This window comes from Chelmon rostratus, chromosome 12 (genome assembly GCF_017976325.1).
Source record: "Chelmon rostratus isolate fCheRos1 chromosome 12, fCheRos1.pri, whole genome shotgun sequence".
Taxonomy (NCBI): Eukaryota; Metazoa; Chordata; class Actinopteri; order Chaetodontiformes; family Chaetodontidae; genus Chelmon; species Chelmon rostratus.
The window spans coordinates 3,583,183-3,597,545 of record NC_055669.1 but is presented as its reverse complement, the minus strand read 5'-3'; the positions used below and the strand labels follow the sequence as shown (position 1 = coordinate 3,597,545).

The following is a 14,363-nucleotide window of genomic DNA, read 5'->3' as shown; positions in this document are numbered from 1 at the left end:
ATCATTAAATTTTAGGGTGAAGACTTGAGTTAAGTTAGACTTTGGGTTAGGCAAGTACTGGTTATGGCTATGTTCTGGGTCTCCCAGAAATAAATGTAAGTCTATGTAATGTCCCCAAAAATGATGGAAACACAACTGTGTGGGTGCGTGCATGTGTGTGTGTGTGTGTGTGTGTGTGTGTGTGTGTGTATTACTCATGTAGTGGGGACATTATGAGGAATTCACCAGTGAAATGTGGTGAATTTCAAGTATTGACTTACACACTGTATGACAAGTCTTCCCTCTGCCGGAAATAAATGAGGAATATACACATTAATTTGAATGCACTTTGCTTTATTCTACAGAGTTACAGTAATTTGAAGACAAAATGGGACTGCAGCACAGGAGATGCCAAAGGTCTTAGGTGGCCGTCTGTGAGTTTCACTCCTCATCTAGCCCTTTCTGTGATGAAGAATAATAAGAGAGTAGACAATGACAGACAGATAAGTGACAGACAACCAACAGGACTCAACAAGTGTTACATGTGGTAGAACAAATCTAACTAACTAAATCACTAACTAGCTGTTACAAATGGACATGGATGTGACAAGTTAGTGATTGTGACAGTAATTTTCACATGAAAAAGGATAATTTTACTATTAGAATCCCTGAAGTATGTTATCTTGAACATAAATTATTTGAAGTATTTGAAAATTCAGGTTGATTTTGGTAGATTGGTTGAATCTAAACAATGCAGCACCGAATTTGTTTGGAGGAAAGGTAAGATGTTGGATCAAGCCTTTTGTTTGTTGACACTAAAAGCTGATTCCAAGCCAGAGTTCAGTGGAAATTGTTATACAGTGAAGTCTTTTTTTTTTAGACATTTAATCCTTTAAAATAGAAGGTTAACAAAAATGCAGGTTAAATATACCAACACAGCCACATCAGCGTGTTCCACCCACTGCATCAGGGCTAATTAATACTAGAAAACTGTCCACAAGCAGGAACAAACATTAACGCGTACTAAGTGCTAAGACAGTCATCTAGAGATTTATCAAACCATTAATTTTTGTCATTATTTGGAACTATATATTATTATATTATTACCCCCCCCACACACACACACACACAAAAATAATATTTGTCTCAAAAAATTATATGTAGCAATTTACACATTTTTAACATTTTATTTAGCATTAGAATTGTCAAGATGCCTTCCAAGTGTCAAAAATGCAGTACTACTAACCTATTACTTTGCACTAATACAACTTAACAAATTCATAATGAAACAAAATTCAAAATAAAATTGATCTATACAAAGCCTGGTCTGGTTTATTTAATCTCATTAAAAATGATGAACAGTTCTGTAATTACTGATTGCGCTTAAATTAAACACAGTTTAAATGAATTACGTTGAAATGATGAATGACGATGAAAGAATGATGATGATGAAAAATATATTCGCAGTGGGACAGTATATGAAGTGTTGCATTGAAATCTACAGTAGCTTCTTACCTTTGAGCCCACATCACGGCTCTTGGCACGGAGCTTGTTGACCTGAGACTCAGCGATGTCAGCTCGCTCTTCAGCCTCGTCCAGCTCATGCTGCAGTTTACGGAACTTGCTCAGATGAGTATTGGCCTGCTCTTCCTGCAGGATTCAACAAAAACATCAGCCAAAAATGGTAATACAACGGCAGTCTCATTGTATAGCTTGAAAAAACTTGAGTCTGTAGCTTGCCAACTAGGTGTAAAACAATTGACATTCCCACACACTCAAAGGGAAGTAAATTTGGATGAATCCTGAGCCGACACTTACAGCCTCCTCAGCAGATCTCTTGTAGGCTTTGACCTTCAGCTGAAGTTTGTCAACCAGGTCCTGCAGACGCACAGTATTCTTGCGGTCTTCCTCAGTCTGAGTAAATCAAAGCAATACGAAAGAGACAAGTTTAATAATAATACTAGAAAGTACTAGAAGTAGTATTCACTTCAATTAGCATCTTTATTTTACATATAGTGTGCATGGTAAAAAGATGCCTATTAATTGTATATGTGTGGATGAAAATACAGACCATTGTCACTATTTATGGTTATAACCATAATCTGTTTGTAGTAATGGGTAAAATAAATAACCTGGTATGTGAGCTCCTTGATGCGTCTCTCATATTTACGAATTCCCTTCACTGCTTCACTGCTCTTCTTCTGCTCCAACTCCACCTCATTCTCCAGCTCCCTCACCTGAAAACATGAGAAAAATCATTTTTTGGAAATTGACTGGGAACACAGGGAAATAAGCTCAAAGCTGCGTTAATCTATATATTTTATTGAAATAAGTAAGTAAGATGCGAAAGGTTGCAAATTCATGGAGAAATATCAGCCAACTCTGCAGCTCTATGGAGCTTTTTAGACAATTTTAGCACACTGTTTTGGTTTTATGGCACTCTAATAAACCTATTATACAGTACCTGCCTATAATCAAACACCAGAAAGACATTAGGAACTACCTGGTGAAAAAATTTGGTCTTCTACCAAACTAAAGACATATATATTTTCCTCAGGATTTGGTGGAGACCAAACCAGAGTTTAAACCCGAAGGAATGGTGAACATTTTTATATTTTCCAGGTGTCCATTAACAGCACTGATGTGATGATTATGTTGTTCAGTGTCTGCTGGATGTACAAGAAGGTTTGTATTACCCAAAACAAATTGTAAAGCAGTAATGGGTCAGGGTTTTTGCCTTGTTTTGGAGTTCAAAATGTAATACAACAGCTTTAAAAATAAAAAAGTAACGTTGGTCTCACCAGTGTATGTGTGATATTTGTATACAGACAAATTTTTCTTACCCTGGCCTCGAGCTTCTGCACCTGCTTCTTGCCTCCCTTCATGGCGATCTGTTCAGCTTCATCCAGACGGTGCTGCAGATCTTTGATGGTTTGCTCCATGTTCTTCTTCATGCGCTCCAGGTGAGCGCTGGTGTCCTGCTCTTTCTTCAGCTCCTCTGCCATCATGGCAGCATCAGTAATGGCCTTCTTGGCCTTTTCCTCTGCGTTTCTGCACTCCTGCACCGCTTCCTCCACTTCAGTCTGAAGCTGAGAAGCATCAGCCTCCAGTTTCTTCTTCTGGTTTATCAGGCCAGTGTTCTACAGATTTTTGAGATGTGAGATTTGAAAATGTGTTAAAATATTTATGCTTTTGTGATCTTTATAATGTCCAAGAAAACCAGTCAGTCATCTGTGGTGGTTGCGATAAATCATTTGGTCTCACCTGTGAGTGCAGCAGCTGCACCCTCTCACTAACATCCAGCAGCTCTTGCTCAGCAAGTTTGCGACCTCTCTCAGTTTGCTCCAGAGCAGCCCTGAGCTCCTCCAGTTCAGCCTGAAGCAGGTTGTTGCGCCTCTCAACAATGGCAATGTTCTCTTTAAGATCATCGTTGGCCCGAACAGACTCATCTAGCTGAATTTGGCAGTCCTTAATGGAATGACATTAAACATGACAACAACATGTTTATAATCAGTTCAAATTTGAAACATCTTGAGAAAGTGAGCCTGTCCTTTGGCAGTTTACCTTCAAATGTGCATGAAGAGATTTAAGTTGTTTCTGGGCCTCAGCTGCCTGCCTGTTGGCCTGGCTCAGCTGGATCTCCATCTCATTGAGGTCTCCCTCCATTTTCTTCTTCAAACGGAGGGCCTCATTCCTGCTGCGACACTCAGCTTCAAGAGAGCTCTGCAGGGTGTCAATTGTCCTCTGCAGGTTCCTCTTGCACTGCTCCATCTCCTCATCTTTCTCAGCAAGTTTGCGTTCAATATCAGCTTTAATTTGATTGAACTCTAGCTGGGCTCTCAGAATCTTACCCTCTTCATGCTCCAGGGAGGCCTGTTGGACAGGAGGGTACAGAGTTACCCTTAGCAGCAGAGGGTTTTACTCAGAAATGTTTCCTCAGCTACCTCAGCTTCCTACCTCAGCTTCCTCAAGAGCAGACTGAATCTCATTCTTCTCCTGTTCCAGTTGTTTCCGTAATTTCTCCAGCTCATGGATGCTCTTTCCTCCCTCACCAAGTTGCTCAGTAAGGTCAGAAATCTCCTCTGTGGAATATCAAGCAGTGTGGTAAAGATAGCTTTACAATTTCCTTTGTATGTATGTCGGCAGAAACCTGGACACAAAGCCAGGAAGTGGAGCTTACCCTGCAAGTTCTTATTCTCTCTCTTCATGGTCTCCAGATGATCCAGAGACTCCTCATAAGAGTTCTTCAGTTTGAAGAGCTCGGTGCTCAGAGCCCTGGCCTCTTTCTGGGAGCTCTCCAGCTCACACTGAGACTCTTCGTACTTTTGCTTCCACTCAGACAGGACCTACAGTGGTTAGAAAGGCCAGCAATAAGTGTACATGTGCCAGAACGTATGAAGTTCACTCTTCCGAACCAAATTTGCCAAGTAGGTATTAGTTAATGTTAACAGTTTCTGTTAACATTGACCTGTCTTTAGCAACCCCGTTTAAATTTAAGTGAGGGTTCCCTATAGTATCCTGTAGTTGTATTGGGCAGCCCCAAGATGTGAATGTGTGTAAACGTGAAGCTGGGTGCTACTAGAAATTGCAAGTTAAAATGATTTCTGCTGGTTCAACGGTTCAGATTGATACTTTTGGTGCTTACTGCTGCTTTTGGTGCACAAATACTTCATAGTACTTCACCTTATCAAAGTTTCTTTGCTTCTTGTCCAGAGCAGCAGCAGCAGCATTAGACCTCTCCACATCCACCATGAGATCTTCAATCTCATTCTGCAGCCTGTGTTTGGTCTTCTCCAGAGAGGAACATTTGGCATTCACTGCTTCAACAGCCTCTTCAGCCTCCTGCAGACGCTGAGCCAGCTTTTTCCTTTAGAAATCAATCATTCAAATAATTTAATGTCCCTTCAGCTTGTTGTATAAATTATAATAAATTCAACTAATGTGAGTGGCTGCTCGATCATCTAACAGACAAACTTTTTGTTCGTCTTACATTTTAGTAGGAACATAAACACAAACAAAAAGCTGATCTGTTAGATGAAGTGAAATGTCTCTTTAGCAATTGCATATCAATTAATGAATTGGATCTCAAACTGTCTTACTTGGCCTCCTCCAGTTCCTCAGTTCTCTGGATGGCATCAGTTTCGTACTTAGTCCTCCACTGAGCCACCTCAGAGTTGGCCTTGGACATGCCGCGCTGCAGTTCAGCCTTCGCCTCCTGCTCCTCCTCATACTGCTCCCTGAGCAGGTCACAGTCATGGCGAGCAGACTGCACTGCATGGGCCAGGGCACTCTTTGCCTGTCGAAAAAAAAAAGAATAAGTAACACTGTAATATACATGCATTACAAATTACTATTCAGTGCTGTCACTGTGCACTGAAACTTAGTGTCACCTTGGTCTCCTCTTCCAGTTGTCGCTTTAGGTCTTCAATCTGTTGAGTGTAGGACATTTTTCCTCTTGTCAGTTGAGACACCAGAGAATCCTTTTCCTCTAGCTGCCTTGAGAGCTCACCTAGCATTTTGGCAAATTCAGAACTTTATTGTCCATGTCCCAACAAACCTTGTATCATCAAGACATAATTTTTTTTCTGTATTCTTAGAAAAACCCATTCAATTCCATGATTTGAAAGCTTGAAAGATTTTTAGACATGGAAGTTGTTAGCTATAAAATACATCAAGTAGACATCAGTTTGCCAAAAATATACCATTTTCCGTCTGAAGTTTTGCTTTTTGCATATTGAAGTCATTGATGCAGCGTTGAGCCTCTTCAAATTTGGTCTTGTATTCGTTCATCTGATCTTCCACAGTCCTGCATGTCTTCTCGAGATTTGTCTAGATGTAAAGTAGAAAAAATGAAATATACCCACTTTACCCCAAATCCCGACATATCTGCGCAATGTCAACATAAGCAAGAAATAGTTTGCCAGTTTAGCCAACCTTTGTCTTCACAATATGTTCCATATTGGAGACCACATCATCCAGCTCCAGTCTGAGCTCACTCTTCTCCTTCTCCAGTTTCTGCTTGACTCTCTGCAAGTTGTCAATCTGCTCTCCCAGGTCAGCAACACTGTCAGCTTGTTTCTTCCTCAGTGTGGCAGTGGTGGCTTCATGCTGCAGAGTGGCCTCTTCAAGGTCTCTGCGGAGTTTCAGGAATTCAGCCTCCCTCTTCTTGTTCATCTCAATCTGGGCAGCTGTTGCTCCGCCAGCCTCCTCCAGCCTCTCACTGATCTCCTCCAGCTCTCGGGACAAGTCTGCTCTCTGCTTCTCCACCTTGGCTCGAGCAGCTCGCTCTGCTTCAAGCTCTTCCTCCAGCTCCTCAATGCGGGCCTGTAAAGTCCAAATTATTTAATTGTTACTTATTATTGAGTGTTTCACCAACTTTGAACAATTACACATACTTGGCCATTACCTGAAGCTCTTTCAGTTTCTTTTGGAGCTGAATGGTTATGGCCTGCTCATCTTCTATTTTACTGTTCAGCTGACTGACTTCAAAATCTTTCCTGTGGTGAAAATAGATTTAGATGGTTAGATTTAAAACTGGTCATCTGTTCTGCTTGTATCTGTACAGCTATTCCATTGTGCATGAGACACAGGCATACTGCACATATAGTAGAGTAATGTGTTTACTTTTTCAGATGCTCTTCAAGTTGTTGCTTGTCATTCTCCAGGTCCATTAGGCTCTCCTGGGTTAATTTCAAGTCTCCCTCCAGCTTCCTCTTAGCTCTCTCAAGATCCATCCGAATCTTCTTTTCTTGTTCCAGTGAGCCTTCAAGCTGGGCAATATCATTACAGAAAGTCAAGCTATTTTCCCCAATAAGCAAGGAACATATGATCTTGCTAGACACGGTGATCAAATTCTTACATCATCCACTTGCTGCTCCAGCTTAGCCTTGGCCTTGGTCAGAGTGTTGACTTTGTCTTCTTCACTCTGCAGATCATCCAGTGTTTGCTGATGAGCTTCCTGTAAGGCTTTCTTTTCCTTGGTCAGCTTGGCAATGATTTCATCCAGAGCAGCCATCTCCTCGACCAGGTTCTTCACCTGTGTAATGAGTAATAAACATTGAAAATCCAGGTACCAGTGTACAGGTTAGCAACATGATACTCATTCATGCACTTAATATTAAGAGACATATAAATAGCTGAGTCATTGTCATACCTTGTTCTCAGTGGCATGCTTCTCTTTCTCCACTTTAGCCAGAGTCAACTCTAAGTCATCAATGTCTTTCTTTAACTCAGAACACTCATCCTCCAACTTCCGCTTCTTAGCTGTAAGTTCAGCATTCATCTCCTCCTCATCCTCCAGTCTCTCAGATAGCTCTTTGGCTTTTGCTTCCATCTGAATTTTGTGTTTGATCAGCCCCTCACATCTTTCCTCAGCATCTGCAAGATTATCTTGCTCCTAAATTGAAATGGGCATTCATTTGATAACATATGATGATGAGTTGCAATAGGTACAATTGATGTGTATATTATGTCTTCATATTCATATGGTATAAACAGCATGGTTACATTTAGACATTAAAATACTAAGAATGTTGTCATTAGTCTTACAGCCTGGACTTGAAGCTGCAGGTCATTCTTCTCTTGGAGAAGAGAAACCATTTTCTCTTCTAGTTCCTTTCTACGAGCTTCAGATTTTGCGTAAGCCTCCTTAAGCTTCAGGAATTCTTCCTTCATGTTGGCCATCTCCTTTTCTGCCTCAGCAGATCTCAACAGAGGTTTGATCTTGAAGAACAGCTTCATCCAGGGCCAATTCTTGACCCCCATGAAAGCACGGATGTTCCACTGGATCACCAGTAGTGCATCTCTGTCAACGATCAACAAAAGTTCTTACAACTACTTAACAAAATCCAAAATCATTATGAAAAATCCTAAAAAGGCCTGATTCCTCTTACCTCCTTTCAACAATCTTCTGGAATTCCACTCTTGCGAGCAGACCTCTTGACCTAGCCTGAATTCCAGTTATGATGAGTGACAAACGGTCATCCCTCATCTCTTCCAACTGCCCAAGAAGACCAGCCTTGAAGAACACCTTTAGGAGCAGGTCACAGCATGTTAATATCCACTAGCTCTGTTACATATAAGGGCTAACACTCTAGGACATTGTAGCTTTAAAGTATGACTGTTGAACGTTTGACAGAAGAAGAAATTCATTGTTTGAAAATGAAAAGTTTAATTCCCAGAGCCTTAAAACTGCTCTTGCTCAGTGCACTTGTTGGTACAGGCCTGTTCGATCTGGTGTTACTAGTTGCTTATCGTGGCAAATATTAGCTAATGTTTGCGAACCTAAGATAAATGTTGCTGTATAATTGCCATTATTTATATGTCAGCTTTACTATCTTGATAACTCTTCTCTATTCTACTACTGCTACTGTTTTACCACTTTACTGTAATAAAAAAGCTGAAAGCGCATCGATTACCGATTTCAAATCTACATGAGGTAAAACTACCTTTGTGTGTCCAAACTTGTACTGGTTGTGATCAATATCCAGAGACCCAAGAAGTTTCTCAGCTCCCTTCCTGCTATCAATGAACTGACCCTCAGGGATGGCAGCGGGATTCAGGATACGATATCTGGGGAAAAGAAATCAATGAAATCTTAAAGAATGATATTTACATTTTCTATTGTAATTATGAAGTATGTAGCTTAACTTTTGACAAATGAGATAATACCTCTGTTTGAAATCTCCATAGAGGATCCTGTTAGGGAAGCCCTTTCTGCAGATCCTGATGCCTTCCAGCACACCGTTACAGCGCAGCTGGTGCATCACCAGAGGATTCTCCATGGCCCCAGGAGTCTTGGTCTCATTAGGGATGATGCAGCGTACAAAATGGGGGTGAGTAGACCTTAAGTTGGTCATCAGCTTGTTCAGGTTCTCCTGTGGAGGTATTTCAAACCCAGTTTAACACCCAATTCAGGTGATAGCTGTGACACATTTCAATGTAAAATTAAGTCAGTCACAGTCTCAGGTTTCCATATGAAGTAGCCATTCACACATATTTCTGTGTTTTTACTAACCCTGTGCAAGGCAGACACAGTTTGGAAAGATGAACCCTTCTTCTTGCTTCCTCCTCCTTTACCGCCCTTTCCACCTTCAGCTATTAAACCAGTGTACAACTCGTTAGATTTCATTAACAAACACAGTAATAGATGATTCAGTCTTGCTATTCTCACTATGACGATGTCTTTATAAGATTGACATTTCCAGCTGAGGTTAATGCAGTACATTCAGTTTATTCTTACCTGAATCTGCTCCAGCATAATTTGCAAAGAGGAAAGATAGCAGCTTGAGATTAGACTTCTGGTAGAGTCCTACAACGGTCTCATTCAGAGGATCCTTGTTCTTCACCAGCCAGTTGTTGATGTTATAATCAACAGTTCCAGCGTAGTGCATCAGGGCAAAATGGGCCTCTGGTTTTCCTTTGACAATTCTAGGCTTCTGGAAGTTGTTTGATTTCCCCAGATGGTTGTCATAGAGCTTAGCCTTAAAGGTGGCATCAGAGGCTTTGGGAAACATGCACTCCTCTTCAAGGATGGACATGATGCCCATGGGCTGAGGGGACAAAATATGAGTGGTTTGAAAATAATATCACAATATTTTCAATCAATCTTTAAATGTAGCTGAACATGTATAAATAGTCTCTCACCTTTTCAATCAGGTCAATACAGGCCTGCAAGTCCATACCAAAATCAATGAAAGTCCACTCAATGCCCTCTTTCTTGTACTCTTCCTGCTCCAGCACAAACATGTGGTGGTTGAAAAACTGTTGCAGTTTTTCATTGGTGAAGTTGATGCACAGCTGCTCAAAGGTGTTGAACTGTAATGTAAAGTGTGTGACAAAAGTAAAGTTATTTTCATACTCATATGTTTGTTACCTGCATCAAATTGAAAAAGACTGAGTTAAATAAATGCATTTGGATGTAGAATATCACTTATATAAACATAAATGGAAGACGCTCACATCAAAGATCTCAAATCCAGCGATGTCAAGCACACCAATGAAGTACTGACGTGGTTGCTTGGTGTCCAGGGATTGATTAATCCTCACCACCATCCATAGGAACATCTTCTCATACACTGACTTGGACAGTGCACCAATAGCATAGTACACCTAAAAAAAAGTACAAACTTTAAAAGTTAGAGTAAATAACACTTGTTGCGCCATGAGTGTTTCTTCTTTCATCTATTGTACTCTAAGGGACACCTTGCAGTAAATTAAATTTGTACGTTTTATTCTCACCTGCTGGACATTTTGTCCCTTGGTGACCCACTCATTTCCTACTTTGACTCTTGGGTGACAGAGACCTTTGATGAGGTCAGCAGAGTTCAGGCCCATCAGATAAGCTACTTTGTCAGCATCTGTGAAAATACACATACAAATCTCAATAAATGCCTTAAATCCTGCTATGTCTTATATCTGGTTAATCATGCTTCAGAGAGCCTCTCTTACCTTCAGTGCCATCAGCCTCTGCCTGCTCCTCTCGCTGCTTCTGCTTAAACTTCATGTTGCCATGATGCATGATGGCACCGGTCAACTTGTAAATGCCATTCTTCTCCTCTTGAGTGAAGCCCAGCACATCAAAGGCATCCTGATCAAGAAGGTGGGTATTATATTTGATTTTTAATTGAGTTTTTGCATTGTATCAGGCTATACAATAGAGTGACGAGAGCTCTGGGGGATAAGATCGTGCATGCTCTGTGAGCCAGGATCCCACATTAATCCATAGCTGACATCTGACATCAGATATCTAATTCAGTCTGTTCAAATCATTTTCTCTCTCAGCTGGGGACACTAATACTGGGTTACAAGTGACATCAAGTTTCATAACCCTGTTTCAACAGCTAGATAGAAAATAGGGTGACGGTAGCCTGAACAAAAGCAATAGATTTCCTGGCTTTTTCAACAGCCCTTATTGATTAACAGCTGTTTTACAGTGAATCCTACAAGGTCTAAATCTAGAATAGCAAAAGTTATAGATTGGACAAATATTACACAAAAACACATATTAACAACTTTTACTTGTGAGTGGCTTTTGAAATGAAAAGACGTTATGATGCATCTGTACTCACATCAGTGGCCATCAGCTCTTCAGCATCATTGATGGAGGCTACAGTCGTTTCTCCTTGGGAGATGAAGGCGTAGTCATAGGGGTTGTTGGTGATGAGCAACATCTCTGAAAAACAAAACAGAAATCTTAGTTTTTGTGTGTAAGGGTATAAAGACATTACTGCTAATAGTTGTTTTTATTTACCAAGCAGCTCAGGTTTCTTCTGAGACAGAATCTGATAGAAGATGTGGTAATCCCTCTCGGCCTTAAGCTGAAAGGTGACACGGGACTTTTCCAGCAGATCTATAAAGATATGTGCAGTATGTAGGTGGGAAGGCGATCACTCTGAACATACAGTATGACCGAAGGATTGAATAAATTAATGGTAAAGAAGAGACTGCTTACATGTCTCGATATCAGCTGAGGCCAGCTTTCCACTGGCTGCAAAGTGAATTCGGATGAATTTGCCCTAAAACGTATGACAAAAACACATTACAATAGATAGACACAAAGGGCTATTTCATTACAGACCAAAACTTACAAATCTGGAGGAGTTGTCATTCCTGATGGTCTTGGCATTACCGAAGGCCTCTAAAGCTGGGTTAGCCTGGATGATTTGATCCTCCAGTGTACCCTAAAAACACACAGGAGTGCAGCATTCATTCAGATAAGGATGCAATGTTCCACTACAGGTTCGATTTTGTAATTTCGGCATTATAACCTTTTTTTCAGAGCCTGCGTCCTTCTTCCCTCCTCCAGCTGCAATGCTGGCAAAGTACTGGATGACTCTCTTTGTGTTAACAGTTTTCCCAGCACCGGATTCCCCACTGAAGACACAAATTGAATTGTCTTGATAAACTGACAAATTGGCAGCATGCAGTACATCACCTGTCACCTAGTCAGGTTTTTGATTAATCAATAGAAGTTACTTAGCTAACACTATGATTGTTATTATCCATAATCACTACAACAACTTATGCTTTTTTACATACTTAGTTCCGTAGCAGCTAATAAAACAGTAGCAAATTATCACAGTGGTGGCAGCATCAGTGGCTTGCTTGCAACTGAATCACTTCACACTAAAGCTGTGCAAAAGAGCACATACTGAGTGTCGTTCAGTGATATAGTTTCTTGCAATTAAATCTATGATTTAATGTTAAAGTTCATATTCATGGGTTCTAGTGCAATATGACACATCGCACTTAAAATAATAACATGTATGACTGGGATTAACTGGAGCATATACACTAGAGCTCACAAAACAGTAATATTTCATGGAAGGCTGCTGAACTCCACTTACTAAAATTCTCACAGCATGATATAATCCCCAGTTGCAGTAAATAAAAGTAAAAAAACACAACTTACGTGATGAGAATTGACTGATTTTCTCTGTCTGGAAAAGGGAACAAAGTAAGTATTTTAGGGCTCCTGAGTGAATTTCCCCTGTACCTTTGTGTGAACACATGATAACTGAAGGTAATTTACCAGTTAGCATGTACTGGTAGGCATTGTCAGAGATGGAGAAGATATGAGGAGGAGCTTCAGTCCTCTTCTTTCCTCTATAGGCAACAACCACTTCTTGGTTGTAGACTGGCAGCCACTTGTAGGGGTTGACAGTCACACAGAACAGCCCAGAGTAGGTCTAAGAGAATGAAAAAGAGGAAGCAAACTGTTAAAAATATATTAGCTATTGATATATAAATGTAGTATGGAATTGTAGGTGAGCAGTACCGTCGTAGCCTCATAATGTTTTTCAAAACTTTCAACTCACATAGATCATCCATGCTGCATAACGCTCTTTGAGGTTAAACAGCACAGCGGGCTCATGGAGGAAGGTGAACATCGCCATGTCTTCAATTTTATCAAACTTTGGCGGGTTCTGAGGGTGTACATCACACTCCTTCACCGTGACAGTCTGAAAATGGATAGTCAGCATTAATACACTGTTATTAATCCTGTGGAATTTCAGCTGCTTTCAAATGTTTTTGTGTGAATACGGGAGGGGGAGGGAGCATAGGATTATCATGCCTCTGTGCATCAGAGTCTCTGGCTTCTATTGTATAGCTTAACAACAAATGGACCTGAATCATCTCTTGTATTTGTGTCTTAGCTAGGTAACCTGTTGCATCCAGGGCAGCTGTGCCTGCCAGCTCACTGACCTTTCCTTTCTCAGTCTGAGCAGTGACTTTGTCCCCCTCACGGCTGGTGATGGAAGCCTTCACATACTCCTCCTCAGCGTCAGGAACAAAGCACTCCTTCTTCATGTCGAAAGGACGGGTCTGGGCCTCCAGACGCTCCCTGTCTGACTTCCTCAGGTATGGAGCTGCTGCCCCAAACTCTTTCATGGCAGCGTCACCCATTATTCACTGTGTCTACAGGCAAAAAAAAATCTTAATTGAAATTCAACTATGTTATGTATTTATCTGAAGGCAATGCAGGATAAAAGAGCACATATGTCAATATAAAGTCCATGTTTTGTTAGTTTATTGTATCTGTGTTTTATTAGTGTGTATTTTATTTCTTTCTCCATATCATAAAAATGTTTTTAAGTCAAACATGTTTTAATTTTTCAGATGCTCTTACCTTACCAATCCCTGCAGAGGAGACTGAGGCGTAATGGTCCTGACGAAAGACAGAATGGTAACTGATGAGATGAGTCTGCAGTCCACACCAAAACAGGTAATGCTTTAGTACTGAAGTGTAGTCGCTGATTTGTAAGTCACTGTCCCGCACCTTACCTTGAGATAGAATGGTGACCAATTGGGGGTTTCACCATGAGTTCTCTTTATAAACAAAGCCTCTCAGCCAAATATGGAGGAGCGTTTCAGGGTCCAGGAATGTTATTGTGTCTGAGTTGGTTGTGGGTACTTGAAGGGAGGGGGTTAATGAGTGGCACAGAGCAATATAGAAATCAGCGGGTCAGAGTCTTATCAGTGATGGGCTCTCCTGACGAGGCCATATTAGGAGCTCCATGCAGTGTGGTGATTAATCATAGGTATCCTCAAGCAGCCAGGGGACCAAAACTCAATCTTTAAATAGACACAGGGAGGAATTCCTTTCTCTTCATCCCTTGGTGGGCTTCTGTTACAGAAACAATACCCGTTGTACTAACAGAAGCATCCTCACTTAAGACAGGTAACACTGATACTGGTGAACTCTTCAAATGTATTTTAAATGGTTATGATTTTCATTTTTAGGATGCCAAAACCTGTCCAATTTTATTTTTTCTTAAAGCATTTCTTTTTTATCAGGCAAGTCAGTCAGATATGATTTACAATAATTGATGTAATATAAAATGACATTGTTCACATACAGCTGTTAGCCACCAGAGGGCAAA

The 14,363-nt window shown here is 40.7% G+C and overlaps 1 protein-coding gene across 1 annotated transcript; it reads right to left on the bottom strand.

The window, feature by feature from the left end:
- Positions 1-313: 313 nt before the first annotated feature.
- LOC121614453 (myosin-7) lies at positions 314-13,779 on the bottom strand. The gene is made up of 39 exons (XM_041948319.1): positions 13,765-13,779; positions 13,610-13,648; positions 13,186-13,398; positions 12,798-12,941; positions 12,512-12,668; positions 12,392-12,419; positions 11,748-11,853; positions 11,568-11,660; positions 11,432-11,495; positions 11,231-11,329; positions 11,049-11,152; positions 10,429-10,567; positions 10,219-10,337; positions 9,940-10,089; positions 9,625-9,795; positions 9,221-9,530; positions 8,996-9,075; positions 8,650-8,855; positions 8,427-8,550; positions 7,872-8,008; positions 7,528-7,783; positions 7,133-7,375; positions 6,839-7,015; positions 6,604-6,749; positions 6,386-6,476; positions 5,914-6,303; positions 5,682-5,808; positions 5,370-5,488; positions 5,079-5,275; positions 4,663-4,846; positions 4,160-4,325; positions 3,937-4,061; positions 3,544-3,852; positions 3,244-3,447; positions 2,823-3,119; positions 2,112-2,216; positions 1,798-1,893; positions 1,495-1,629; positions 314-441 (listed from the first exon to the last, which is right to left on the bottom strand). Exons 3-39 carry the CDS (start codon positions 13,384-13,386, stop codon positions 421-423), a joined length of 5,820 nt encoding a protein of 1,939 aa, XP_041804253.1. The 5' UTR covers positions 13,387-13,398; positions 13,610-13,648; positions 13,765-13,779; the 3' UTR covers positions 314-420.
- Between the last annotated feature and the right edge of the window lie 584 nt (positions 13,780-14,363).